Source organism: Oikopleura dioica, chromosome PAR, assembly GCF_907165135.1.
Source record: "Oikopleura dioica chromosome PAR, OKI2018_I68_1.0, whole genome shotgun sequence".
Lineage (NCBI taxonomy): Eukaryota > Metazoa > Chordata > Appendicularia > Copelata > Oikopleuridae > Oikopleura > Oikopleura dioica.
In genome coordinates, this window is record NC_137293.1 from 11,899,625 (window position 1) to 11,925,070 (window position 25,446).

General features: G+C 41.2%; 8 protein-coding genes, 2 long non-coding RNA genes and 1 other non-coding gene across 12 annotated transcripts in view; 3 read left to right on the top strand and 8 right to left on the bottom strand.

The window, feature by feature from the left end:
• The window catches only part of LOC145701859 (spectrin beta chain, non-erythrocytic 2-like), a 36,785-nt gene extending 22,239 nt beyond the window's left edge, over positions 1 to 14,546 (bottom strand). Inside the window, exon 1 of the mRNA XM_081779075.1 lies at positions 14,543 to 14,546. The gene's annotated coding sequence lies outside the window, so the exon portion shown is untranslated. The remainder of the gene's footprint in view (positions 1 to 14,542) is intronic.
• Positions 29 to 1,689, bottom strand: LOC145702322 (AP-3 complex subunit mu-1-like). The gene is made up of 7 exons (XM_081779540.1): positions 1,572 to 1,689; positions 1,419 to 1,533; positions 1,036 to 1,376; positions 895 to 992; positions 719 to 851; positions 586 to 678; positions 29 to 544 (listed from the first exon to the last, which is right to left on the bottom strand). The coding sequence occupies exons 1-7, from the start codon at positions 1,680 to 1,682 to the stop codon at positions 188 to 190; spliced, it is 1,248 nt and encodes a 415-aa protein (XP_081635666.1). The 5' UTR covers positions 1,683 to 1,689; the 3' UTR covers positions 29 to 187.
• Positions 2,208 to 3,953, bottom strand: LOC145703144 (SWI/SNF-related matrix-associated actin-dependent regulator of chromatin subfamily B member 1-A-like). The gene is made up of 8 exons (XM_081780460.1): positions 3,829 to 3,953; positions 3,615 to 3,761; positions 3,398 to 3,575; positions 3,114 to 3,353; positions 2,890 to 3,070; positions 2,725 to 2,845; positions 2,566 to 2,680; positions 2,208 to 2,523 (listed from the first exon to the last, which is right to left on the bottom strand). Exons 1-8 carry the CDS (start codon positions 3,898 to 3,900, stop codon positions 2,375 to 2,377), a joined length of 1,203 nt encoding a protein of 400 aa, XP_081636586.1. The 5' UTR covers positions 3,901 to 3,953; the 3' UTR covers positions 2,208 to 2,374.
• Positions 3,993 to 4,784, top strand: LOC145703145 (uncharacterized). Its single transcript, XR_014134352.1, has 3 exons — positions 3,993 to 4,177; positions 4,309 to 4,396; positions 4,586 to 4,784. It is a non-coding gene; the product is annotated as an uncharacterized LOC145703145 (long non-coding RNA).
• Positions 4,450 to 4,521, bottom strand: TRNAC-GCA (transfer RNA cysteine (anticodon GCA)). The gene has a single exon. It is a non-coding gene; the product is annotated as a tRNA-Cys (tRNA).
• On the bottom strand, positions 6,494 to 7,232 carry LOC145704543 (uncharacterized). Its single transcript, XR_014134468.1, has 3 exons — positions 6,876 to 7,232; positions 6,645 to 6,833; positions 6,494 to 6,605 (listed from the first exon to the last, which is right to left on the bottom strand). It is a non-coding gene; the product is annotated as an uncharacterized LOC145704543 (long non-coding RNA).
• Positions 7,920 to 12,205, bottom strand: LOC145706009 (importin subunit beta-1-like). Its single transcript, XM_081783516.1, has 13 exons — positions 12,049 to 12,205; positions 11,820 to 12,003; positions 11,668 to 11,773; positions 11,493 to 11,627; positions 11,228 to 11,449; positions 11,100 to 11,183; positions 10,728 to 10,959; positions 10,529 to 10,686; positions 10,207 to 10,488; positions 10,022 to 10,165; positions 9,783 to 9,979; positions 9,031 to 9,739; positions 7,920 to 8,987 (listed from the first exon to the last, which is right to left on the bottom strand). Exons 1-13 carry the CDS (start codon positions 12,173 to 12,175, stop codon positions 8,886 to 8,888), a joined length of 2,682 nt encoding a protein of 893 aa, XP_081639642.1. The 5' UTR covers positions 12,176 to 12,205; the 3' UTR covers positions 7,920 to 8,885.
• LOC145704969 (GDP-Man:Man(3)GlcNAc(2)-PP-Dol alpha-1,2-mannosyltransferase-like) lies at positions 12,740 to 14,646 on the top strand. The gene is made up of 5 exons (XM_081782423.1): positions 12,740 to 13,134; positions 13,313 to 13,517; positions 13,562 to 13,729; positions 13,842 to 13,911; positions 14,020 to 14,646. Exons 1-5 carry the CDS (start codon positions 12,775 to 12,777, stop codon positions 14,543 to 14,545), a joined length of 1,329 nt encoding a protein of 442 aa, XP_081638549.1. The 5' UTR covers positions 12,740 to 12,774; the 3' UTR covers positions 14,546 to 14,646.
• A 54-nt stretch (positions 14,647 to 14,700) lies between these two features.
• LOC145701860 (host cell factor 2-like) lies at positions 14,701 to 17,666 on the top strand. Its single transcript, XM_081779076.1, has 8 exons — positions 14,701 to 15,300; positions 15,351 to 15,971; positions 16,080 to 16,297; positions 16,393 to 16,585; positions 16,631 to 16,839; positions 16,885 to 17,095; positions 17,235 to 17,384; positions 17,425 to 17,666. The coding sequence occupies exons 1-8, from the start codon at positions 14,719 to 14,721 to the stop codon at positions 17,521 to 17,523; spliced, it is 2,283 nt and encodes a 760-aa protein (XP_081635202.1). The 5' UTR covers positions 14,701 to 14,718; the 3' UTR covers positions 17,524 to 17,666.
• LOC145701861 (tetracycline resistance protein, class H-like) lies at positions 17,600 to 20,474 on the bottom strand. The gene is made up of 9 exons (XM_081779077.1): positions 20,136 to 20,474; positions 19,764 to 19,863; positions 19,319 to 19,631; positions 19,097 to 19,269; positions 18,755 to 18,847; positions 18,398 to 18,602; positions 18,152 to 18,351; positions 17,913 to 18,061; positions 17,600 to 17,869 (listed from the first exon to the last, which is right to left on the bottom strand). The coding sequence occupies exons 1-9, from the start codon at positions 20,181 to 20,183 to the stop codon at positions 17,600 to 17,602; spliced, it is 1,551 nt and encodes a 516-aa protein (XP_081635203.1). The 5' UTR covers positions 20,184 to 20,474.
• A 491-nt stretch (positions 20,475 to 20,965) lies between these two features.
• On the bottom strand, positions 20,966 to 25,442 carry LOC145705638 (uncharacterized). 2 transcript variants are annotated; one of them, XM_081783123.1, is made up of 10 exons: positions 24,949 to 25,442; positions 24,693 to 24,800; positions 24,508 to 24,634; positions 23,737 to 24,409; positions 23,467 to 23,597; positions 23,347 to 23,402; positions 23,145 to 23,262; positions 22,960 to 23,038; positions 22,203 to 22,886; positions 20,966 to 21,978 (listed from the first exon to the last, which is right to left on the bottom strand). In XM_081783123.1, exons 4-9 carry the CDS (start codon positions 23,932 to 23,934, stop codon positions 22,665 to 22,667), a joined length of 804 nt encoding a protein of 267 aa, XP_081639249.1. In that variant the 5' UTR covers positions 23,935 to 24,409; positions 24,508 to 24,634; positions 24,693 to 24,800; positions 24,949 to 25,442; the 3' UTR covers positions 20,966 to 21,978; positions 22,203 to 22,664. The 2 variants fall into 2 exon arrangements, with proteins under 2 accessions (XP_081639249.1, XP_081639250.1); XM_081783124.1 differs by lacking the exons at positions 24,693 to 24,800; positions 24,949 to 25,442 and having other exon boundaries at positions 23,737 to 24,665.
• Between the last annotated feature and the right edge of the window lie 4 nt (positions 25,443 to 25,446).

Here is a 25,446-nt window from a genome sequence, read left to right on the forward strand (position 1 = left end):
ATAAAAAACTCAAATATGCATTTTTATGTTATTTTTATTATTAAAGAAAAGGGTATTGCACTGAAGAACTTGAAATACATTCGTGATGGTCTGATAAATTGAGACGTTGAGAAAGATAAATGAAGAAATACGGACAGGTAAAGGTAATAGGAACGGAAACTTTGAAGATGCATTTGTTTTTGGCAAATCACGTGCGGATCTCGACAGCGTTGGCGCTAGTGATGTACTTGACGCCTTTGAAAGCCTTGTAGCCCTCGCCGAAGACATTCAACTGGTGAACCTTGATATTCGAAGCGGCGTATTGCTCGACGCTGAATTGCACGGAAAAGACAAGCCTCAGGTCGCACTTTTCTTTCAAGTTGATGCTTCCTCTCAATGACGGCGCCGTTCCAGACACAAGTTTACCAACGTCCCATTTCAATCGCTTTTCGAAAGAGTCAAAGCTGTACGATCCTTCCGAGGCGGTCAGGTTGACGTTCGTTACGCAAGCGGGCATTTTACATGTAACAAAGACATTTGTCACGGGCTTTGGGGTCACTAACCGCTAGAAAAGGGCGTAAAAATGATTTTTATCACAATAAATACCTTTGGTGATATGGAGATGTCTAATTTTCCTGCTTGAAGCGATGCATTTGCACGAATATAAAACGGCAAAGCCGCTCCTCCATTAATGGAAGACTAAAAAAGTTAGGATAACTCGAAAATAATTGCAATCCACCTGGTATCTCAGGAGTTCAAATTGACCATCTGGGGGAATAAAGGAGAGCATCTTCTCAACGTTCCATCGTTTCAGTCGAATACACGGATGGAAGTTTACGTTGTTGAAGACTTTCGGATTTTGCCATGAGAGGCTGCAATAATGTTTGAGCGGGGAAGCGTTTTAATAATTCCTACCTCAGATCTGGTGTTCCTGAGAGCTTGATACTCGAGTCAATTCGGCCATTTGCGAGAGACAGTAAATGAGAGCCCTGTTTGTTGACCACCATATTCAGCTATAAAAGGGATGAATCTGATATTGTTAAGATACTGGGTTACATTTTCTTTCATATCAAAATATGCTTCGTTGTTGTTGTACTTGACGTTCGCCTTTCTCCACGGAACATTCGACAGTTGCCCAGTAGGCAAGTTCTCGGACACGTTGCTCTTTCCAGTGACAGTATTCTTGATTGAACTGAGCATCGTTGTCGGCCGAATAAGCTCCTTGAGGACGTTGGGTTCGGTAACGAGAGGAAATCCAGCGTCAAGGAGCTCGTCCAATAAGGAGTAAACAACGACGAAGTTTTCTTTGATAGAATTGACGGAACACTCGCCGAAGTAATCGATGAAGACATCTTTGATTCGATGCAAGAATTCTGTGATCATAAGCGGCATCACATCTAGATAGGAGAGATGAAATTTGGATTAAAGATTTTTAATACCTTCGCGAGTTACGGCTAGAAAGATGGTGTCTTTGTGAAGAACGTGAATAAGGTAGTGGTTGTTCGGCCCGAGATAGACAATCGGCATGTCGTTAACATCAGATAATCCACGGAGCTAGAATCTTTTAGAGAAGAAGATTAGAATAATCTTACATTTTCTAAGAAATCATCAAGAACTGTTCTTTTGATCGCCGAGCACCAATGCTTCTCCATGAAGACTTTCAAGTCATTCGTCGCGATTATAAATAAACTATTGATCGTCATTCTAAAAGGAAATAATCTTGAAGAGTGGGTAGAAAAAGAAAAGTGTAAAAATATATTTTTAGGAATGTAAAATTTCAAAAAGCTGCGAATACGAGATCCGCCCGTATCCATCGAGATCAAGGTTGCGGAAAATTTTCCTCGCTTCAGCAGGATCTTCTCCGTGTCGTTCGAAGAGTTTGGCGAAGGATTTTTCTGTGTAGAAACCGCGGTGGTTGTGGTCGAGAAGCTGCGACATTATACTGAAGTCGTCATCTAAAATCGATTAAGGAAATATTTTACTGAAAGAATTACCAGCAATCGACTTGTAGTGAATAATGTAAGCAACCAGCTTTTCTTTTGAAATGCGGCCGTTTTCGAAGAATGGGAGTAGTTTTGCTTTCTTGACTTTGAAGCCGAAAAACATCATCCAGATGTATTTAGCATCATTAATTTCGAAAAACTTCTGCTTCTTGTAGACCTCTTCTATTCGTTTTTCAATCGATTCTCGCTCTAAGTCCATCTGAAGATGACGATATCAAAGAAATGTTTCTACTTTTAGCAGTTTTGTTCTATTTCAAGGCAGTGTTTGTGAGACAAAGTTGGAGAAAGTACATGAAAGTTATAGAAAGAAAGATAGACTAAAGAAAAATGTATGTAGGTCGCTTTTTTCGTTTTCGGAGTGCGAGGAGAGTTTCGGAGAATAATACATGTCACTACCAATTTTCGCGAACAACGCGCCTGAGGCGACGAGTGTTGCGATCTTGGTTGCGGGTCTTTTTGGCGAGCTCTTGGTCTGTCAGGATTTCCATTTGAGGGCTCCAGGCGTCTGCTTCGGTTGTGTTTCTTAGCGCCACGGAAACAACTTGAATTCGACTGTGAAATCAAGGAAGAATAAAGCTCTTACCTGGAAGAGGATTGTCGGAAAACGAGCACGTCTTTTGATGCCAGGTGAGCTGTCCTCTGATAGAATAGGCAATCGTCGTCACGAATTCTCCTCCAAGTCCCAGTTCTTGGCAGTACTAGAATAAATTTTAACCCCCGAAAAGATTTATCTTCCTAAAACCTGTTTCGCAAAAACTTCAGGGTCATTTGTTCTCTCCGCCATGTCCCACTCAATTTGATCGACGACAGATATGTTTCCAATATGCACATTTAGCTTCAAAATGACTCTCGCATCAGATGCCCTTAATTTTCCAATAAAACAATATACACATTTTCGCAGAATTACTCTTTGAGAACATCTTCAGATGGCTGATATTGATCACATTGGACGCGTATTGATTCCGCAATCGCTCGGACAAAGAGTCCCGGTGGTAAATTCATATCGTCACACATCAGCTCTGCAAATTGTTCCGGGGAGATGAGCTTTTCATTCCGGTTCCAAGTGAAACAGTCTCGTAATTTATGACCTTGATTGAACTTTTATCATGAAATTTTATGAATGTGACAAACCTTCGAGCTCCATATCAAGTCGTATAGGAACCAAGCATTCTTCCTGATCTGCGTTGTTGAGCACGTGATGGTCTACGTTTGAGTTGAGGAACATCGGGTAGCTTCTGACTTTTTTCTTGTTCTTCGCAAAAATAAGACAAGGAGTCGTCAACGGAACGGGGTCCAAATGCTGCGCGACGCTTGTATTTGTCTGTGGAATAGGCGCTAGGGACGATCTACGCGTCGTTGGAGTACTGTTTCCTAAAATAATTTGGTCCCTCGAGTAAAAGAGGACAAAAGAGAACCTGGAACAGCGGATTGCATGGACGCGTAATTTTCGACTTTTTCTTCGACTTCTTCTGCTTCGACTTTATTCGAAGTTCTGTACCTTCCTCCTCTTCCCGCCATGACTTCGTCCACCTCCGATGCTTTCATCAAACTAACGGAGCTCGGCAAATTTGCATGGTTTGGGTCTGTCGATGTCTAGAGAAAAATTAGCCTAGAAAAATTGTAAAGACGCACCTTTTTGATGTACTCACGCTCTTCTTCTGTGGCAGTTCGCCTGTATAAACCAGGAAATCGCTTGTACAATTTTCCACGGAACATTCTCAGATAGTTCCCTACTTCTGATCCAATGACATACACTGTATCGTCGTCTTTTAACGTAATCTTTGTCTCGTTAAAAAAGAAGCTCCATTAACTCAATATTCAGTAGAAAAAGTATTTTAACAAGTTCCTGAGTGGGCTCCTTGCCATAAGTGACAAATCCACCCTCGGTCTTTCTCGGCTCGGTCGACATTTCCGACATTCTAGAAAGAATCCGTCTAAGCAACAAGTTTCAATTGAAAATATCGCCGTCGATTCTCTCGAACACGAACTTCGATTGGCGGCGGAGCGCGGCGCTGATTGGCCAAAAGCGAGAAAGAAGAATTTATCGACAGGCGCTTTTACTACGCCTAGAAATCGAGAGGGATAAAAGAAGAGATACAGTCAGGTTACAGAGGATGTTTCAAGCCAACCAAGATCCTAAGATGATGACGGAAGAGGAGAGAGAAGCCTATTTTCAGAGAGACGAGTCCTTATCTGTAAGTAAATTTATCGAACAGTTGCTAAGAATCTTTCAAAGCTCAACAAGACTTTTTTTTTCTCACGAATCTCTGTATATAGTATAGACAATTTGTCTTTTCTTTTGTGCTCAGGTAACTTTTCCTTTTAGGACCGATTCTCCGACTTCTGGCAGGAAGCTCCGCTCGTCAAAAAAGTCCGAGATTTTGACGTCATCGGCAAATACGCATCTTTTCACAACAGGAATGAGTTTTTCCTCTGAACCGAGAATCAAATAAAAAAGAAAAAATTAAGGGGACACCCGGGTTTGAACCGGGGACCTCTCGATCTGCAGTCGAATGCTCTACCACTGAGCTATATCCCCACGTTCACTGCGGCTAGATCAATTCTATTTGAATCAATACTGTAGCTTGTTGAAAACTCAATTGACAGCGCCTTCAACTACGGACCGTTGATGATCATTGCTGTCTACTACATGGCTCATTCTAACCGATTCTCCGTCGTCAGCTCTGGACACTAGAAAAAGCAACGAGCTTATTTATTCAATGAAGATCATCTGATTGCAATTCAAATTAGTCATGATTATATTTCCGCCTGTACATGATCTCTCATCAATAAAGCTTATCTAACTAATGTTACTGAATAATTTTTACCAAGTTGAAATCATGATCTTTTGATTTTCACTGGGCATTTATCTGGATAAATGCATCTTGGTGATTTGTGGATACACGACGTTTTCCTCAAACCGACGTTTTCCTCAACCGACGTTCTCGTTAAACCGACGTTCTACTCAATGATCAGAACGTCGGTTTGATCAAAACGTCGGTTTAATGAAAACGTCGGTTTTCACGAAAAATGCGTGGGCGCCTAGAATTCGACTAAGACTCAGTTTGGAAACCGACGTTTTCGTTAAACCAACGTTTTCATTATGCTTATAATTTATAAGTTATAAACTTAACGCTTGAACGCATAATGAAGAGTAAAAGTATAAGAATACTGTATATTTTCATTTTATGAACTAATACAGCTAAAATATTTCTTTTTAAAATGTATACAAGACCGATAAAATGTAAGACGATCATTTTTACTGCATAAATTATGTTGGCTAATGTTTTTCCGATAAACATATCGACTTTAAATGATACTTACTTTTTATCTTTTTTAATAATTAATATAGTTAAAATTTTCAAAGTTTACAATTTAAGGAAAATGTCGGTTTGAAAAAGACATTATTCCAAAAAGAGCCTATTCTCATTCGCTCTGATTGCCCCCGCATTTTAAGGGAAAACCGACAATTTCATTAAGCCGACGTTCTGATCAAACCGACGTTCTGAGTCAGGGGTGACCATTTGGGCATTGGGCATTTGGGCAAATCGGGCAATTTTCGGGCAAAAACGCTTTTGGGCGGGCATTTGGTCGGCTCAACGCCTGAAAATAGGCTGGGCAACATTGGAAAAGTCGGGCATTTGGGCATTTTCTGGGCAGTTGGGCACCATCGGGCAGTTGGGCAAATGCCCACCGGGAAAAATCATAAACGTGGGCGTTTTCCTGTCCGCTTATTGGTCGTTAAGCTCACAAACAAGAAAAAAGATAAAAGGAGAAGGTTCTGCAAGGGTGTGTGAAGTGGACCTCTATGGTTAGCTGTTTACCTTTGACCACTTGATCCTTTTGTGAAATTATCCCTACCCTTAACTCAGCCACTTCTTTGCGGAGATGGTTCTGCAAGGGTGTGTGAAGTGGACCTTCATGGTTAGCTGTCTACCCTTGACCTCCAGATCCTTTTTATCCCTTATTTTTCCAACCCCATTTTTGAACCCCTTTTTTCGAGACGGTTATGCAAGAGTGTGTGAAGTGGACCTTAATGGTTAGCTGTCTATTCTTGACAACCTGATCGATCTTTTACAAAATTATTTTTTTAACCGCTTTTTAAATAAATTTCAAACCTTCCAAATCTTCAACTGAAATAAATTATTGAGAGAAATTTAGAAAATTAAAGTTTTAACAAGCTCGAAATGTCGGGAAAATTTTTGCCCGAAAAATTGCCCAATTGCCCGATTGGGCATTCTGGGCACATTGGACTGGTCGGGCATTTGGTCGGCCCGGGTCTTGATTTTTGGTATTGGGCGGGCAATTGGTCGGCCCGACGAAGATTTTTGCCCAAATGGTCACCCCTGGTTCTGACCATTGACGAGAACGTCGGTTTAACGAAAACGTCGGTTGAGGAAAACGTCGGTTTGAGGAAAACGTCGTGTATCCGTGATTTGTCGGTGAACTCTACTATTCATAAGATAGTAATTATAGACATCGATAATTAAAAATTCTTGAACCTTCTTTAAAAATTAAGTAAAAATTTATTTGTATAAAAACATGAGAAAGCATAAAAGAACGTTCTCAGCAAGATCCAATCGGCTTGACGGTATCGCCATTGCAGCAAACTTGTTTGTCAACCTTAATGACTCTTTATAAACGCCAACATAATGAGCTAACCTTGAAAATAGTTCGACCGAGTCCAAATCCACAACATTCTGTCACAGCTGCGGCTGATTTTTGAGCTTTGTTTCCAGAAGATCCTGATCGGCCTTCAAGGGAGCTGTCTTTCGGTGCCTTTGGGATACATCGAGCTTCTCGGTCGAATCCGTTCTTCGTGCTGAAAGATTCATCGAACGAAATCGACATCTAAAAAAGTTGAAAACACATCATTTTTGGATTACTCTTTACCTTTCCGAAAGCTTGAGCAAACTGAAGATCGCACTGGCAGATGGTGTGCCCACAAGTATCACGTCTATCTTGGCAAACGGATCCTTTCTTCTTATTGAAGCTAGAATTGTAATTTCCTCGGCCGTTGCAAGTTGAGCCATGATCCTTGGCAGCGCATTTGTAGCAGAAAAGGAGTGATTTTGAGAGCTCATCGATCAAATCAGCCGGTTGTCCTTTTCCAGCGTACCCAGTCTCGCCTTTTTGGAGTGGGTGTCCGTAGCAGCCAGTTTCTTCCAAATCCTCCAAGGCGTATTTGGAAGCTTATTTTGGAATTATCAAGTGCTCATTTCGTTAAATATTTTATCGCTAATGAAAACACCTTCCTGTTTCCTGGTCAATCATCAAGTCAAGCCTGAGCTTTCTTCCAGAAAATAGAAGTTTTCCTAAATCACTTCTACTCGCCCCAGCTCGGAAAGCTTCTTGAAGATCTCCCTGCCATTTTTCCATCCTGTCGCCGATCTTCGTTCCTACCATTTCCTGCTCATAAAGGCTAGTCTCAACCCAATCATTCAGCACTCTCAAGTTCTCAATAGCAGTATCGAGGTCGATGCTCTCGGCGGAAATGGCGGAGAAACCGGCGAATAAAAATGCACTCTTCATATTTTCTATGTTTGAAATTGCTCGATCGAAATACCTATTTATTTCGGTCTCTCACGAATTTGTCTTGCTTTCTTTAATCTCGGCGGTGTTTTTATGAGCTGGAAATGGATGTCGGACATGCTTGATAACGATTTGATTGGCGGCAACTCACGTTCCACAATTGTAAAATTATCAGGAAACAGTAGAGAAGTCTTATCTTATGCTGTTGCGATTTTTGCTATCATCTGACGGATAGACAATTGGATGCTCAACTATCCTGCTCAATAAATCCTGCATGATATCACATGAATTTGATGCTCACGTTTTCTTTAGAAATTCTTGAATATTTGGTCGTTTATATTTTCTGCACCAGAAACGGTTGAAGAAATTGGATTTTTGAATAAAGACATTGAAATCATCGTCAGATGGGTTGAAGGGGTTTATTCTGGGGATAAAGGTGGTACAGGTGATGATGGTTTGAAATCGCTTTTTTGATGTGGGTACAGCAGAATGGTAGGCAGTGAAGAGGGCAGTGAGGTTCCGGAAACAAATCATAACTCTGATTTTGATCTGTTAGTTTTTTTGTCCGCCCGGTATCCTGGGTACGATTTTTGACGCCGAAGAGGCAGGTGAAGGGTTGGTTCATCAGTGAAGTGGATAAAAGTACAGTCCGGCACTTTCTAGTACAGGAAAGGGTTGCTGAGGCAGGGCAGAACGGGTTCAGTCAGATTCACTCACAAGTCAGAGAATTTTCAAGTTTCATCATTGAAAAAATGAAAGTCCTTAGCGCTCCTTTGATCATTTTAGGTACTGGGTACGTTTCAAAGGAACGCTAGGGGAAACTAAAATATGGATAAATGAGCTTATCCTTCAATAAATAAAAATAAATATGAAAAGAAAGTTGAGAAATTTAAGCGTATACTACTACGCCAATCAAAAATAATAGCTGTAGCAACCTGTTCGCACACAAAAGGGACAAATTGCAAGTATGCTAGAATCTCGGGATAGCTGGATAGGCCGTTGAAATTTACAAGAACAAAAAAAAATTTGCCAAGCCATCCCGAGAATAAACAAAAGAAAGTGTAAAACTATGCTCAAAGTGGAAGGTCACCTTTGGTCTGATTTGCTGCACATATAGCAGGGTTCGGTTCAGGAGCACACGAGAATGAATTGAGAGTAGCAGTTACTTTGAAACAGAGGTAAGGTACTAGGTAATCAGAGTTTGAGTTGTGTGCGAGCAGGGCTGGGTACAACTGAACAGTGTTTTGAACTTGAATTGGAGTGAGGGGTCCAAGAAGATACATTTACAGATTAAATACGTTGAAGTAAAGGTAGGAAGTAGAGGAAGAGGAGTGAACTAGGTAGAAACATAATAACATACACCAAAGTTGCTTATGCTTGACCGCGCTCGATCTTACGGATTTGTCTGATCGCCCAGCCAGCAAGACGCTTGGTTCTATCCACTCTCGAGCGGTTTCCAAGCTGGAGAAGGCTCTGAATTTTTCGTTGATACCAATCTCACAATTTTAACACTAACCTGAACTCCCTGAGCAGAGAAAGCCTGCATCAATTGATTCTGAGGGATAGTAGATCCGAAAACCATCGAGATATCCCCGATCAGACCGCAAGCGTTTTTCAACAAGCTGTCGGTCATCTCGTCTGTATTCTCTGCGATCTTGCACAAAAACTCGAAGATGAATGGCAAGTACTGCTCGAGAGCTCGAACTTGGCTGGCTTGTGGGTTTGAGTTCTCATCGTCGCCCTTGAGCCCTTGAATGATACCGGTGAAGGCGTCGAGGCAGGCTTCGCGGAGATCGGTTTGGTAGTCCAACATTTCGTAGTCGTTGGCATCGACCTCGAATGAAGCAGCTTGTTGAAGAGCTTCCATCACTGGAGCAAGATACTGTGAGAAGTCAGGACCGATGGCCAGAGCAGAGTCGCCGATGGCGGCAACGATTTGGGGCTTGACAGATCGATCGATGGAGGCGGAGATAAGCGCGTTGTACATCTTTGTCATGATCTCCTCGAAGTAGTTCTTGAAGTCTTTGCCCATTGCGCGGCAGAGGTCGGTAACGACACCAACGGCTGCGATGCAGACAGCAATTTCAGCGTGGTTTTCGAGGGAAACAATGAGGTACGGCTTGAAGTGGGGCATGTACTTCTCGAATCCCTTGCCGACGACTTCGATGAGAGTTCCGACCGCGCCAAGAGCATCTTCTTGGACAGAACCAACGCCGTTTGATTTGCTGAAAAAGAGTTTACCTTTTGATGTCTAGAAATACGACTTACGCAAGCATCTTGAGTAGGTACTCCATGCACTTGTCGGAGAGCTCATTCATGTGCTCGGGTTTGACCTTTCGGATGATGGCAGTCAGAGTGGCACAGAGGAGACCCTGCATATCGTGGTACTGCGACATCATCGAGCTATCGATTCCGTTCTCCATGGCGAAGAGGTTCTGGATTCGAGTCATGACTTCTTCGGTTGTCTAAAACCCTATTTATCGAACGCTCGATTTCTATGATGGTACCTTGAGGACAATGTCGTAGCAATCATCCGGTGCATTCTTCATCAATTCCATGATGGCTTCATAAGCCGCGTTTCTCAAGTTCTCCTGGTTACCATCTTGTCTGTTGGTCGTGGCCAAGAGCTTCTCAATGATACCACCGAAGAACTTAAAATTGAGTAGGGGAAGATAAGGAGGATAGCGCTTACTCGAGACATGCAGTAAGTTGTTGGTGTGTCTTCAGTTCCGAGCTGATTCTGCGCATGATCGTAGGCAGCATCAGAGAGAGAAGAGAACGCCCAGCAAATGTTTTGGGCAACGCGGGGCTCGTCACCGAGACCGTTGACCATAGCCTGAAGGACGTGCTCGAAGATTTTGGGGTTGAGGACGGCTTCCGGGACGATATCGCAGACTCGACCAACGAACCAAGCAGCTGTATCTCGGACAGCCGCGGAGGGATCCGTCATTGCTTTGACGATGATTGGGAAGGCCTGAAACTAGTAAGCAAATTTCAAGAGATGAACTGCGTACCTGGTCGATGGCAGGCTTGAGATTTTCAACAGCGGGTCCTTCGAGAATGGATCCGAAGCACATGAGCGCGGCTTCTCTATTTTGCCACTTGGGGTTTTCGAAGTTTGACCCGATGAAATCCATCACTTGCGGGAGGATATTGTTTCCGCAAGAGTTCGCTAGAAAACTTATATGCTTCTGACGTAGTCGAATTCTATACCTAAGTTCATAAGACAAACACCAGCAGCCTTGGAAGGGCTCCACTCGTCAGTGTTCGTGTCGTCGTCCTGCTGCGTAAGGAGGACCGTTAATTTGGGACACAAATGCGGGAGGGCCCCATCGGCGTAGTTTTGAGAAAGTCTTGTTGGTTCCTGACCGCTTTCTCGGGCCTCTTCGGCTTCCAGAGTCAAATCCATTTCTTCATCGCAAATAGTCGACCAGAATTCGATGGCCTAGATCGTTATTAGGAGAAGTAAGATCCTACATCTTGAAGAACCCGTATATACCGGTGAAAACATGTCTTTTTTGTAAAGACAAAGACAAGAGAATCTTGATAATAAAGAAATTATCACGAAAGACTTTGATCTCATACCTGAAGGATAATTTGCTCTGGTTGACTGAGATCCATTGAAGAAATCGTAATTTTAAAGATATCCTGCATGTAGTTTTGAATATGCTAAATAATTTCGTTGAAAACCTGATCGGAAAAGAGCAATTTACCTCGTAGTAGAGCATGGCGATTTTGACGAGGCACTCAAGTGCTCTCGTTCTGATTGTGACATCGTTGTCACTGTTGTTGGGGTCCTTGACTGTCTGGTTGCAGACGACCTGCATGATGTGATTTCTTTCATTGTCGACTTCAAAATTATTTTTGACGAATTCAAGCGAGTTGAAAAGCGCCGTAATCGCAGCTTGCCGAATGTATTGATTTTGGTTCGCTAGCTGAACAATGGAGTAATCTACTGTACGCGACAAGGGAACGTACAAGGCCAGAGCAAATGGAGGTGAGGATGAGATTGGACTGCGAACTCAGCAGTTCCGGCTTCACGTCGCTGCAAATGTAACCAATAGCCTCGATAGAGGCTTCTTTTGTTCGCTCGAATCTGCAAGCTGCTTTTTCCTGGAAGAAAATTAGTTAGGAAGAATGGATAGTTACGTACGTCAGTAGCATTGGTCGCTAAGGCTTGGATAACTTCTCCCCAGTGGCCGTGTGGCAACTCGGCTCCGGCGATGGCGGCGATTACTTGAGGAATAGAACTCGGCCGACTGAAAATGAATGGTCAAGAATCATAGAACATTGCCTTGTCCTCACCGTGTTTCAGATCCGAGAGCGTTGAAAGAGTTCGTTTTGACTTGATCCCGGAGGTTTTTGTCGATCATTAGCCAGCGCTGCTGATACTCCATCTTCGTCTGATTATTGTTGGAGACCAAGTGATTCTTGAGCTGCAACGCGGCCTGGAATCGACAGAGCTCATCATTCTGCGGATTTGCGAGCACTATAACGAGAAATAGAAGAAGAAGAAAGAGGAGGGCTAACTGACCTACTGAGAGCTGAACAAGGAATTCTGGTAAGTTGCTCTTGGCAGCTTGTTCAAGCTGAGTCTGTGCCTCCCTGCAGTGAACTGCGTCCGTCGTCTTCTTCAAAATTTCTAACAGTTGCGCCGCCATTCTATTTTTCTGAAGAAAACAAGCTTTTAGCAAAAGTCATTACGTAATCAAATTTTTCGACGAAATTCTCTAAAGAACTGATAATTATCAGTATCGTATTTACGGTAATATCTCTACGTAAAAAGTAAAACGAATGGAAGCAAAAAGAAGTGAGAATAAGTTTGCCCTCAGAATAACTCGAAGAATGCGTTTGAACGGAATCGACCAATCAGATTTGCGCGATTGTGCGCCCGAGCGAGCGAAATTGAGAAAAACGACCAACCGAACTTACGCCATTTTTATTTGAAAATCAAGATCTTTGCATAATCTGTCTTATGCAATATATTTTGTAGTTGGAAATTATTAATTTTACTTATCGAAAAGTTGCTCTAATTTTATCAGTGATCAGTTTTCTTCGATTATTCTTTTGTCGCATACTTATCAGACTCTAAACATCTTTTACGTCAATGTTTATAATTTGTGAACAATTGTTTACGATAGAATCTTGATAAGACTATGCCAGAATTCCCAGTTATTATATTTTGTATAATTTTCTACTCATAACATCTGTGGCAATTAAGATTGAATTCGTCAATGTTCTAAAAGGCTGATAAAGCAGCATGATATTCGTAACTACCCTCTTTATATTCGTATTTATTCTAATCCGCTTCGGAAGACGTCAAAACAACTCAGTCGCCTTCTTTCATCCTTATTGCGACGCTGGTGGAGGTGGAGAACGCGTTCTCTGGGAAGCTGTTACTGCTATTTCGCAGAAATATTCAAACAAGCAAATTTATATTTACACCGGAGATGAAGCTTCTGGAAAGGAAATTCTAAAAAGAGCAGAAGCACGATTCAATATCAAGGTTGAAGATGTTATTTTTGTGCATTTGAAGTATCGATGGTTAGTCGAAGCGGCTACTTGGCCAAGTTTCACGCTTGCTGGACAGAGTTTCGGGTCAATTTTATTGGCATTCGAGGTACAGTTGTAACACTTATCCATTGAATAATCTCATTCTTATACTATCCAATCGTTAATCGATTCCTTAATTCATTTTGACTATGAAAATAATCAAAACTTTTCCAATTTTATACGAGAAAACAGGTGTTTCACGCTCGAACCATTATATCCGAACGATCCAACCTAAAAACTACTAGGCGCTGCTTAAAGTGAACCCTGAAATCGTCATCGACTCGATGGGCTACAGCTTTACCTACCCCCTCTTTTGGCTTTTCGGTTGCAAAGTTGGCTGCTACATCCACTATCCAACGATTTCTACAGACATGTTACAAAAGGTTTCGAAGCGAGAAGCAGATTTTAACAACAGTGAAACGATTGCCAATAATTCTGTCCTTTCATCAGGTTTTTCTCTTTCTCTTGAGTTGATTTGTCATTTTTCTATTCAGGAAAACTTCTCTATTATCAGTTGTTTTCGAAGCTTTACGCTTTCTGTGGAAATCGATCTTCTGTCGTCATGACGAATTCTTCATGGACGCAAAATCATTTGGATCAAATTTGGACCAGGAAGTCGTCGAAAATATTTCCTCCTTGCGACGTGTCCGCTTTTACTAAATTAGGAAAGAGTGCTATTTCTATTTTGCTTTCATTTTATTTCGTTATAATTTATTCCTTGTGACAATTCATCAGAGAAATCTAAAGAGGAAAAATGTTAATTAAGCTCTCTTGTAGAGCTGGAAAAGAGGCGAATTCCATTTCAGATTATGTCTTTAGCCCAATTTAGGCCAGAGAAAAATCATAAGGAAAAGGCGTTAATTTAGGTATCTCTTTGTTAGAGACTCTGACTAGAACAACTCATTCAATATTATATTTCTACATCAGGAAATCTTGTTTATTGACCCTCAACTAAGCTCCAAGTTGAAGCGTTCAAGCTGTTGTACAAGAATCCTGCTTTTTCGTCCGCCCGACTCATCATGGCAGGAGGAGTTCGTAACCCAGGCGATCAATCCCGCGTGGACGAACTAAACGACTTAATATCCGAATACGGCCTAAGCGATTCAATCACCATTGAGAAGAATATTTCTTTTGAACGAATCATCGAGTTATTTGAGACTTCTTCCTGTGGCATACACACGATGAAGGATGAGCATTTCGGAATTACGTGCGTGGACTTTCAAGCCTCCGGCACAATCGCAGTGGGGCACAACTCGGCCGGTCCCAAAGAAGACATTTTCGTCGATTATGACGGAGAAACGACTGGCTTTCTCGCCACTGACGCCAGGTCTTTCGCTGATTCCATGGAAAAGATTCTTCTTCTTTCCAAAGAGAGACGACGTCAGATTCAGAAAAACGCAAGAAACGCATGTGCGAGATTCTCATCGGAACAGTTCAAGACGGATTTTCTTTATGCCACTGCAAAACTATTCAAGTGAAAGTTCCTTTAATTACAATAACTTTCTTTCGTCTTTTTTTAACATTCATTTCTCATTATCTATTAGATATCGTGAGTGCAATAAAACTTTTCTGTACTTCCTTTCTTTCGCTAAATATAGTGCTTCACTTAGAAACTGAAAATTAAAAAGGACTGCATTCAGATGAAAATATCATGGCAGTGAGCATGGAAGTCGATCAGGTCCCTCCAACCCAGCAGCCTGAAGCAACCGCTACTCCAGTTTCAGTGCCTCCCGAAACAAATCCCCAAGAAAATGATTCAATCAAAGCAGAAGGGGAAAACAACAATGATTCCGCAGCACTGCCAAAGCCAATCATGGAATCGAAAGACGAGCCCATGGAGGTGAAAATGGAAAATATGGAAATTCAGGAGGACAAAGATGAAAAGCCAGAAGTGAAAGTAGACAACCGATCGGACAATTGGCTTCCCGCCAAACGAAACGATTTAGTCAAAGCTGGCTCTGGATTGTTCCCTCGCGCTCGACATGGGCACAGACTCGTCGCCATCCGAGGATTGATACTTCTTTTCGGCGGTGGGGATCGCGAAATCCGGGATGATTTGATGGTCTACTCCACAGAAAATGGAAATTGGTTCAAGCCAAGCTGCTCGGGTGACATTCCTCCTGGAGTTGCAGCGCATGGCATGATTGCGGATGGCACGCGAATTCTAATTCATGGTGGCATGCTGGAATATGGTAAAATGTCAAATGATCTCTACGAGCTTCAAGCGTCAAAGGTACTAATCTGAAAGGATTATCATAATTTCAATTAATCGATTTCATTTAGTGGGAATGGAAAAAATTAGAGCAGAAAGGACAAGCGGGCTCAGTTCCATGCCCAAGAATGGCGCACAGCTTCACGAATCTGGGCTCATCTGGAACAGTCGTTCTTTTCGGAGGAGTGACGAATAAATCCGATTCTCCGGAGCGACTATTTCGTCCGGAATTCTTCAACGATGTATATTATCTCGCGCTCAAAGGCGGAACGGGCATTTACAATTGGAGCAAAGCGACCATAGCTGGAACTCCTCCGTCTCCGAGGGAGAGCCACACTGCTTGCGTTTACAAGCCCGAAGGTCGTGCTCAAATGGTCATTATTTATGGAGGCAAAGATGAGCGAAAACGCCTTGGCGATATCTTCTCTCTCGACACTGGAACCAACACTTGGACAGAGCTGAAACCTTTGGGTAACCCACCATTGATGCGCTCAATGCACGCGTCTGTAATGGTCAGTGAAACAAAAATGGTCGTTCTTGGCGGACTCGTTAACAAAAACGACAAGTTCGATCTGTTAATGGACAACCACTGTCCCTCAGGAAAAGATGTCTGGGAGCCAGACGACAGTGTCAGGATATTAGATTTGGCTGCCGATGAATGGTTAGAGAAGGGACTTCAGGATTTGGGTTTCGTAAGCGTCTGCTAGCTTAATTTGTCGGGTGAGAATAAACTGGCAGATGTCTAATGGCACTTTCACCATGTGTTGGTAAAGAAAGGGATTTTATAATCTATTTTTCAGACAACTTTTAGTCTAGTCAGAACATTTGTCCACTTAGGAAACCCAAGAAAGGGCGAACAACAGGACAAGCTCTCATTCGCTAGATATGGCCTTCAAGCGGCCCTCGTTGGATCACAAATCTACATCTTCGCTGGAAAGAAAAACGATCGTGAATGTGTCAATGATCTCGTTTTTCTTGAAACAAAGACCCCTCCGCGGCCCGTCAATCTACGTCTTATGAAAGCAACGAGTAACAAGACTTTTCCACACATTTCATATTCTTGCTTTATCGCAAAAGGAAGCCTACATAATTTTTCTTATTTGTAACTTGTCGGAAAGGCTTGGAAACTGAGATCCACGTCGCCTGGAGCTCGATCAAAACAGCGGAAAAGTATTTAGTTCAATGCTCTCCTGTAGAACCGAAAAAGGTAGAGAAGAAGGCTGATAGCTCGGAATCTAAAGAGGAAAGTGAAAAAGGAACTGATGAAGTTAAATCCGACGATAAAAAGGAAGAAGAAGTGGAAAAGGTAAAATATGAATCATTCGAAGCGGATTTGAAAAAGTTTTACTAGAGTAAGATTCCAGCGAGTAAAATTGAATGGCACGATGTACAGATTCTCAAACACACAGGAGTTGGACCCACAGTCAGTTGCGAGATACAACACTTCTACCAACAAGCAGCTGAAGGTGAAACGCTTTCAGAAGATGAAAAGGCCTTTTTGGATGCAGAGAAAACATGGAAAAAGACAAAACTGTCGCCTGGAGTAACTTATAGAGTGCGGTATGTATTGAATAACGAGTAGCACCGATCTTTAATTGATTTTAGAGTATGCGCGATAAACTCCTGCGGTCGATCTCAATTCTCTGACTACGGCTCTTACAAAACAAGTACACCAGGATTCCCTGGTGCTCCCTGGAACATCAAAGTCTCGAAAACAGAAGCTGGCGCATCTCTTGCTTGGCAACCTCCAGCGAACGCGGATGTCATCGAATATTCTGTGTATCTTTCAGTGAAGAAAGAGTTTACCTCTAGTCCTGTAAGTGATGTCTGGTTTCCTCCTTATCAAAGATAATGACATTATTCGCTGCCGCAGCCGTCTAGGACAGTCTGGGAAACCTTGTGATTTCCCTATTTAGTAGACTCAAGTCAAGTGTTGTCTAACGAGATTTCTTCAGGGTGCTGGAAAATCAAATTTCACAAGAGTGTACATCGGGCATGACGCTGCATGTGTTGTCTCTCATACTCTACTATCGCAAGCCGCAACTAGTCAAAATGATGCTAACAAAGCTGCAGTTATTTTCAGGATAGCTGCGAAAAATAAAAAGGTAACGACTTGCTTTATCATCCTTTTAACTTTGCTTCCAGGGGTATGGGCCAGCAACACAAGTTCGCTGGATCCAAGACGCGAAAATTAAACGCCCTGCTGGATCATCCAAACATGGCGACGCGAAGAAAGCTAAATAAGAGAATTTCTGCTCGTAGGAAATTCTTCTTTACTAGGAAAAACAGATACTGCCGTCCAATCAAAACAATAAGTTCCTTACTTTCCTTCACTGCTTATTTTTCTCAATCTTTGGGAAACTTTCAATAAACTTTTGTAAATTTCAGATTTTGCGTAAGCAAAGGCCTTTAGCCTGTAGTGTTGTTTATTCAGTATTTTTACAATATTAGCTAGTTCAGTATCTTCTTGTCTGTTGTCATGATTCTTCTTTGAGTTAGGGCTCGGCAGGGGATAAAAGTCTATCCTTGAAGGCTCCAGAACATGATATGATGAGGTAGTTAATATGCAGCCAGTAATCAAGATGAAGGTCTGAAAAAGTTTTTGAGCAATTGTAAGGATTTCGTGTGTTTACCGGAATAGAAAAACAAGCGTAAATTGAAAAGTTTATGGTGGAACTGATCCATAGAGGGGCTAAGATTGTGGCAAGAGTTTCGACGCCGATTCGTACGCCTTGAATTGAACTTTGGTAGTATTGAGGTGTAAACTTAGAGAGTAACGATGCTTTTTAAACGGTCAGCATATTATATGCTGCATATAGAGATTCTCTATTAGAGAAGAAAAACGTGCTTGACTTTTTTCTCTGACCGCTTCCTGAAGCCACCACGAGCCAGGCCATGAAGAAACATTGTAACAGGACGACAACGCCCGTCAAAATATACAAGTAAGTGGCTCGGAATGTAGCGTTGGGAACTGTAGTGGTGAGGATAACTGTATTTAGAAACTCTACGGACATTCCAATCAGGAGTGCTCTTCGTTGCTGAAATCCAGGTCGATCGGATATGAGTTTCATGCTGAAGATAACGGTTATTTTTTGTGATCGAAGACAATATTTCTCACCAGAAATATCCAGAAACAGCAACAACGCCAATAAAGACATAAGTCATCGCATTCTGGACACTTGTGAAACCAAGAAATCGTTTGGAGAGAGGAGTGAACACTGTTTCCAAAGACGACTGTAAGAACATTCCACCGAAAGATCCAACAAGACAGACAACAACTTGCTCACGAAGCAGTAGCTTAAGTATGCCACCAGATGTGATATCTAAATAACGTTTCAAAGGTATTCCAATTTAACCTGTACTATCAAGAGAGTATGAATATTTTCTACACTCTAACTGATAGCATCTCAAATTGTGGTAATCAATATAGTCTGTCTTAGTGATAGAGACATATTATTACGTTGATAAACCGTACCTTTTGTTTCTTTCCATTTGAAATGAAGACTGTGTATGCTCGCGGTAAGATTGACATCATCGTCTTCTGGAATGGTCTCACTTTCTTCATATGCTAAATGGGGCTCGATATTTCCGTTTTACCCTGTTTGATAAATTTCCATAGATAATGAATTCACTGTATAAATCATTGTGAAATTTCATTCATAAAAAGATAATTTCTGAATTTATCGAATCATTGATTTGCAATCATTTTTCAATCAATGAACTTTTCGTAACTATTGTCATTTATAATCATTCTGATCATTAGGAATCAACGAAATTGGTGCCCATCCTTTCGATTTAGGAATGTCGGTCGAGTTACCTAGTCCAGCGTCATGATACAGCAAGATAATAACAGTAAGCACAGACGCCCAGATACACATTAGGAAGAAGCCTTGCACATTGTATGGGTTGATTTGCACGCCGCCAGGGAGGGTGAAGTTAGCATACTTCAGGAATAACATACAGAATGGTCCAATAATTACGCCAACTTGTCTGAAATTTTAATGTCATACTTCTTACAAATTGGTGCGAGCTCGTTCACCTCATCAAAATCGCAGAAGCGATCACAGATCCACGATTTTCTGGTGGCGCGTTTCGCGTCAACGTCCCGACAACAGGTGCATCCAGTCCGTATCCTATTCCTGCCAGGAATCGACCAAATACAATCCACATTTCAGGCTTTGTTCCAGGCAGTCCGGGCGCCAAGAAGTAGATGATACTTCCAGTTAGATGGAGAGAAACGCCAAAGATCAAAAGTGGCCGTGACGTTCCTAACCAATCGCAAATTCTTCCAAGAGAAGGAGCAGCAATTATGCTACCGATTGCGAAAATGGAAATTACTACCCCCATATAAACCTTTTATCGGGTTCTTTTTCTTTGTTGAATAACGCTCAGGATATCGAATAAACCGTTAGTTCCTTACTACGGGGCTGATTATTTTATTTTCTCAAATTATACGTAAGAATATATTTCAAAGAAATACCCATCCTGTGCGGCTCCGAGATATTCCGTGAGATATGCATTGACAGTGGGAATAATTAGGGCCCGATCAGCTCCAGCAGAAAAATACCAGACAGCAACTGCTATCTTAAGACAGAGTAAATCATAAAATTAAAACATATGTGGTTAATTATATTTAATAAATTTGCGCCAGTTATAGGACTTTGTCTCATTATTTTAATGATTCATCTGCTTTGAATACTATTCTCGGAGCAATTCTGAATTCGGCATATATAATTGACGCAAATTAATTCGAAGATAATTTTAATCCCCATGCTACTCGACTCGAGCAGGTTGAGTTTATTTTTTATATGATTGATCGGATCAATCATCAATTTGATCCACCACAAAGTACTCACCATATAAAGTTTTCTTTGTTTTTCGAGGGATTCATCGCTCTTTCCCATATTTATTTATCCTCTTTCGAAATTTCCTTCTGCTTTTCTCGTTTTTTTGGGTTTTTTTAATTGAAAAATCAATCCATGGCCTTCCTCTTTTTTCGCTTCAAATTTCTTATTTTCCGGCGACCAGACAGACGATGTGTAATTTTGTTATGGCGAGATGTTCTAGCCGAGTAAACAATATTTCTCTTGATTTCTTCCAGGTCAAAGATCAGTGTTAGCCTTCTGACATAACACCCTACGAATCCTGGCGGATTGACTGTATGTCTCACCCGTTTGTTTTGGCGTGAGCGCGATCAATTTTTCTTACTCAGCCCCTCTTGGATGATCTCATTTTTAACTCATTCAAAGGATTCTTTGTTTTTCTGTGCCCGGGGCGCGACTAGCACGCTGGGGTTCAAGGTTTGGCACTCATCCAGAACGTGGCATTGACATTGGCACAGCGTCAAAGTGAGGATAGCACTCAGAAGTTAGCACGAACGTTTTTACTACTTTACTTTCATTTTCATCAAGACAATTTTTGTCTTTCGCTATGTTTTCCTTTTACGCTACCTAAAGACCTGTTCTAGTATGGCTGTTAGAATCGAAGTAAAACAGTCGTATTCTTGCAAATTCCAACAGCTTCTATGAAATACACAAATTTAAAAGTTCCGATTTATTTCGCGCAATCGCGGTTTCAGAAGATAATACTGCTGCAGAAATTCCTAAACTGGGGCTAATTACAAGAGATGACATCGAATTATGAACAGTATTCTGTGTTTTTGATGATCACATGATGTATTCGAATGGATGGTTGACCATGTTTTGCTGGAGATCATTGAGAGTAGGAAGGTGTTGATACTGCATTGCATGGGCTGCGGAAACTTGTGGGATGTTTGGAAGAGTTGGGTTGAAGAGCTGCGTCGGATTAGCGTTGTTGAGTGCAGGAGCAAATGGGTGGGGAAGACCAACAGCTTGAAAATCAGGCATTGCAGAGCGAAGAGGTGCTCCCGGAGATGTAGCCATTCCCATGGCTCCAGTTGACACTGGGCTAGGAGGATCCGACATTGATCCTTGTCGCGAAGAATCATTTTGGGCTTGGGACATTGAGATGATATCTCGTTCGAGTTTCTTTATCAACTCCGTTGCAGAACGAAGCAAAGCCAATCGACTGACATCTTTGCCCAAGCTCACATGTCGGCCGATGACATCCTTGAGATCCATGAAACATTCGCGGTGCTTCTTGACTCGAATTCGTTCCCGAGCGTTGTTGGCTTCTCGGCGTAGCTGAAGGGCGGAATCTGGAGTAGTCGGTGGCGAAAACTGGCCGAGCATTGACGAGTTATCATTGAAGTTCATCGTTGCATCATTTCGAGATGCACCATTTTGAGGTCCAAGCAGTTGTTGGTATGAAAAAGGTGACATAGAATCGGATGATTTCATTTCTATGTTTTGCTAGTGTTTCTTAATTTGTTTGTAGAAATTTGTATCCGCACGAACTTATAAATCTGCTATTTGCTTCTGGACGACGGCTGAGGGCGCGAGAGGGTGGCCCTAATATGGCAAAAATCGCACTATTTTTTCTACCATAGCGCGACTCATTTGCGCATTGATTCTGGGGCCCCGAACATTTCCTGGGATGTACAATTTAAATACATGATAAGGTCAGGGACGCATCAGGAAGTTTGTGGAAGTGACGAAGTTCTTTATTTGATACAGTATAAACAGGGGAGTTATAGACGCGTCGGATTCTCGGTTTGGTTTGAACTTTTTGGCATTTTGAACTGGTGAAGAGGAGCCATGTAAGGAAAATGATTGAAACCTGAAGAATATGGTCAATTAATATCTTAAAAATCACAAGTTGCAGCTAAAAAATTAGGTAGAAAAACGCTAAAATCAGAAAATTGTTCAGAAAATTTCTATTAGATACGGGTAAGTCCGACTTATTACGTCGATAACACCTGCATAATACTACTATTGGATAAAAAGTGATCTCATAGATTCAAGTTCTTGAAGCATAACTTGAAACGGTGATACGGCCTCTACCTGAAGATTAAGCATCATCATTTGCGCCAGCTCCAGCATCTTCATCTGATAATAGGGTTATTATACCTGGAAGCATCAGATAGAACTGAGTATACATCCGATTTTCGATTCGAAAGAACTTTGCCGTTAATATTTACGTGGCAGCTAGACAATGAAATAAACCACATTTATACCAGTACGATATTTTCTTAGAAAAGTTACCAAAAATCGTTGTTGATTTTCAAATGACTTAGATTTTTCGTCGATAATCCAAAAAATCTTGAGGGACGATAATATGAGATTGAGCCTCTGAGTCGAGGAGCTCTAACCCGTACGCTGAGGATGAATCTGAATCGGAGAATCCGTCGTCGTCATTGTAGTAGTATGCTGAGTTTTTGGCTCACGAGAAATTCAGGCAAAATATGATGAGTATGTAACATACTGTATGTGACATAATATGTCGAAGTTATGAGCCTCCATGATTCATGAGGTATTTATAATACGGAAGTTAAGCCCTGGAAAAAAGTCTGTTGAGCCCTTAGCGTAATCATCTTCAAGATCATCTAATTCCTCATCCTCATTCGTATGGTCTTGTGTCTTGTCATTCTCAACGTCTTCATTCTCCAACTCTTCTTGCTTTATCTTATGCTGGCGTTGGATAAAAATTAAGAAGCACTTTTCCAGCGGAAGGTTCAGCCGTAGGTCCTTTTATTAGGTAGTTACATGATGCTCATGAATAATATTTTTATTCAAAATATATTTAACACAATTAAAATACCTGATTAATTGGATCGGAGTAAAATCTGTTGTTCACCGTTCGATTCATTTCCGCGAGACCTTCCAGAGTTCGTTTCAGCCTGAGTGAATATAGTAAAAAATTGTGGACAGATTTGTCTGGAGCTCTAGACGGAAAATTGTACCTGAAATGTCAAAAAATACGTCAAAGAAAGGTTCGGTTCATACCGGTTAGGATGGGGGTTTTTCAGAGGCTCGCCATTGATCGTCATGTGAATTTTTTGTGCCCATATCAATTTCGCTGCCTTATATCCCAGAAGAAAGAGTTCTGATACTGAGAGAAATATTGACTTTTTTGAGTTAACTTCATTCAAATGATTTTAAGTGACCATAAGAACCATGACAATAAACAGGTGATAATTAACTACTCTTGACCAAACTGTCAAACCAAACATAATCCAGCTGATAATTGTCTTCTCCTTAGGTCTAAAAGTAAGTAATTTGAAAATGGGCGCGCTTTAATCCCGCAAACCTGGACATAAAAACTGACCTGCTCATGAAACACTGAGTTACAACGCGACATGGGGAGCGATTGCAAAGATATGAATTCTTGATTTGGGTGCCGTAAATTTTGAATTGAACGAAGGCAAAGAAACATTCCATGGCTATCCTCAGCAGCAGCTACAAGGAAGAAACAAATCATTAGTGATAACAAGGTGACAGGAAGAAAAAAAAAGATAAAAACCTATAATTTGGTTGGCACTCCTTATTTCTTTTTTTACAAAAACATTTTCTTGTAAGGAAGCTGCCAGTATCTTACCTGTAGTATGTACATAAGAAGAATCGAGGGAAGCTCTGCTGAAATATTCTGAACTTCTTGTCTGATCATTTTCGTCTTCAGAGTATAATTTTGGTAATCCACAAGTTTGAGCGACAACTCCGAGGCTGATCCATCCGCAGATCGTGAATCAAGAGCATTTTGTACGGCTCTATCCTTTATAGAAGTTCGGGTATTCATACTTTTAGTGAGGTAAAATTAAGCTCTCGTAAAAAACAATCACGAAGAGAATTGGTTTATAATAAACCGTTTATCTGTCGGATGATTGGACATTTTTTCTCCATATCTAAATTTTACTGGAGGTAGCGTATATGATTATTATTAGCGTTTATAAGAATGGCAACTTATTATAATAAAATGGTGAAGTATGAGCTTCTTTCCTGGATTATCTCCCGGACGAGGTTCATCATGCAATGAACAGCGTTGACCGCCCACTTGATGAAGGGTTTAGAGTTTTGATACTTATAATGCCACAGCTCCTAGCACCTGACAGTAAGCGTTCATTTATCAATCCATAAGCCATGAACGACTTTGCAAGGTGGTAGTTAAACCTTCAGCGGCCTGCCTTGTTTAAGAAATTTACAGGGAAGAATACTTCTTCAATTTTAACCCCTTCCAGAACAAATATAACTGTAGGCGCACATGTGAAAATAATCTTGATTTGAAGGTCAATCAATTATCGAACATTTGACATCTACTAGTAGCGCAATTCATTCGACTTTTAAAACTATTTTTATTAGATAGGACCTTGACCTGGACCGCCCAAAATCGAATCTGAGAAATGGGCGAAATTTGATTGAAACAGACATTTTCACAACCCACTTGAAGTGTGTTGCATTTAAAACTTGACTGTTCGTCAGAATAAATTGCCGAAGCAATGCTTTTTGGTGGTGACTAACGATATCTTTTACCTAAGGTCAAATATAGATCACCAAAACCTGCAGACAATTACAATTCTACAAGTATACAGAGCAACGAACCAGTATTTTCCGAGAATTGTTGCGTGTCGATTCACCTGAGCGAGGAGATTTTCCAAAACGCTGTAACTACATAATTTTATAAAATGGCGAAATGAACCCGTCTCATACACATCTTCGAGAAATATTAGATGAATATCGAGATCTATCTGATGTGTTTAATGAAAGGAGTATATTTGGTTGATAAATGAACTTATAATCTTTTGAAGATACTTACGCCATGTTAATCCGAAAAGAAACGGGAGCCCATATCTATCGTAAATCTTGCTAAGTTCAAGGTTCCTCTTTTTTCTTCTTTTCAAAATGTCTCTTTTTTCAAAGTTTGAGATTTGTCTCGTTTTTCATGTCACGGCGAACGATCACCAGTTGTGCAATAATTCAAGTTTAGTAGATTCTATCAGCGACGCGCAAAGCCTCTCACATTTTACTTTTGAAAAAGAGATATTCGTCGAGTCAAGGGAAAGAAAAGAGCAAGGGAGGGAGTGTGAGCGTACCACTGGTGCATTTTGCACGGAAGAAAATAAGGTCAACACGTTTTTTAATTGAGAGAAATGTGTTCTTGAAGACAGGACATCAAACTTCCGTGTTGTGTGTTTTGACAAGAAGGAAAACTGCGAACAACTGACCCGTGAGGTGGGAGGGAGCGACAGCTGGGAGAAGACACGACAGAAAATTTTGTGGACGTATGTTCGTTTTCAACAACTTTTATAATGAA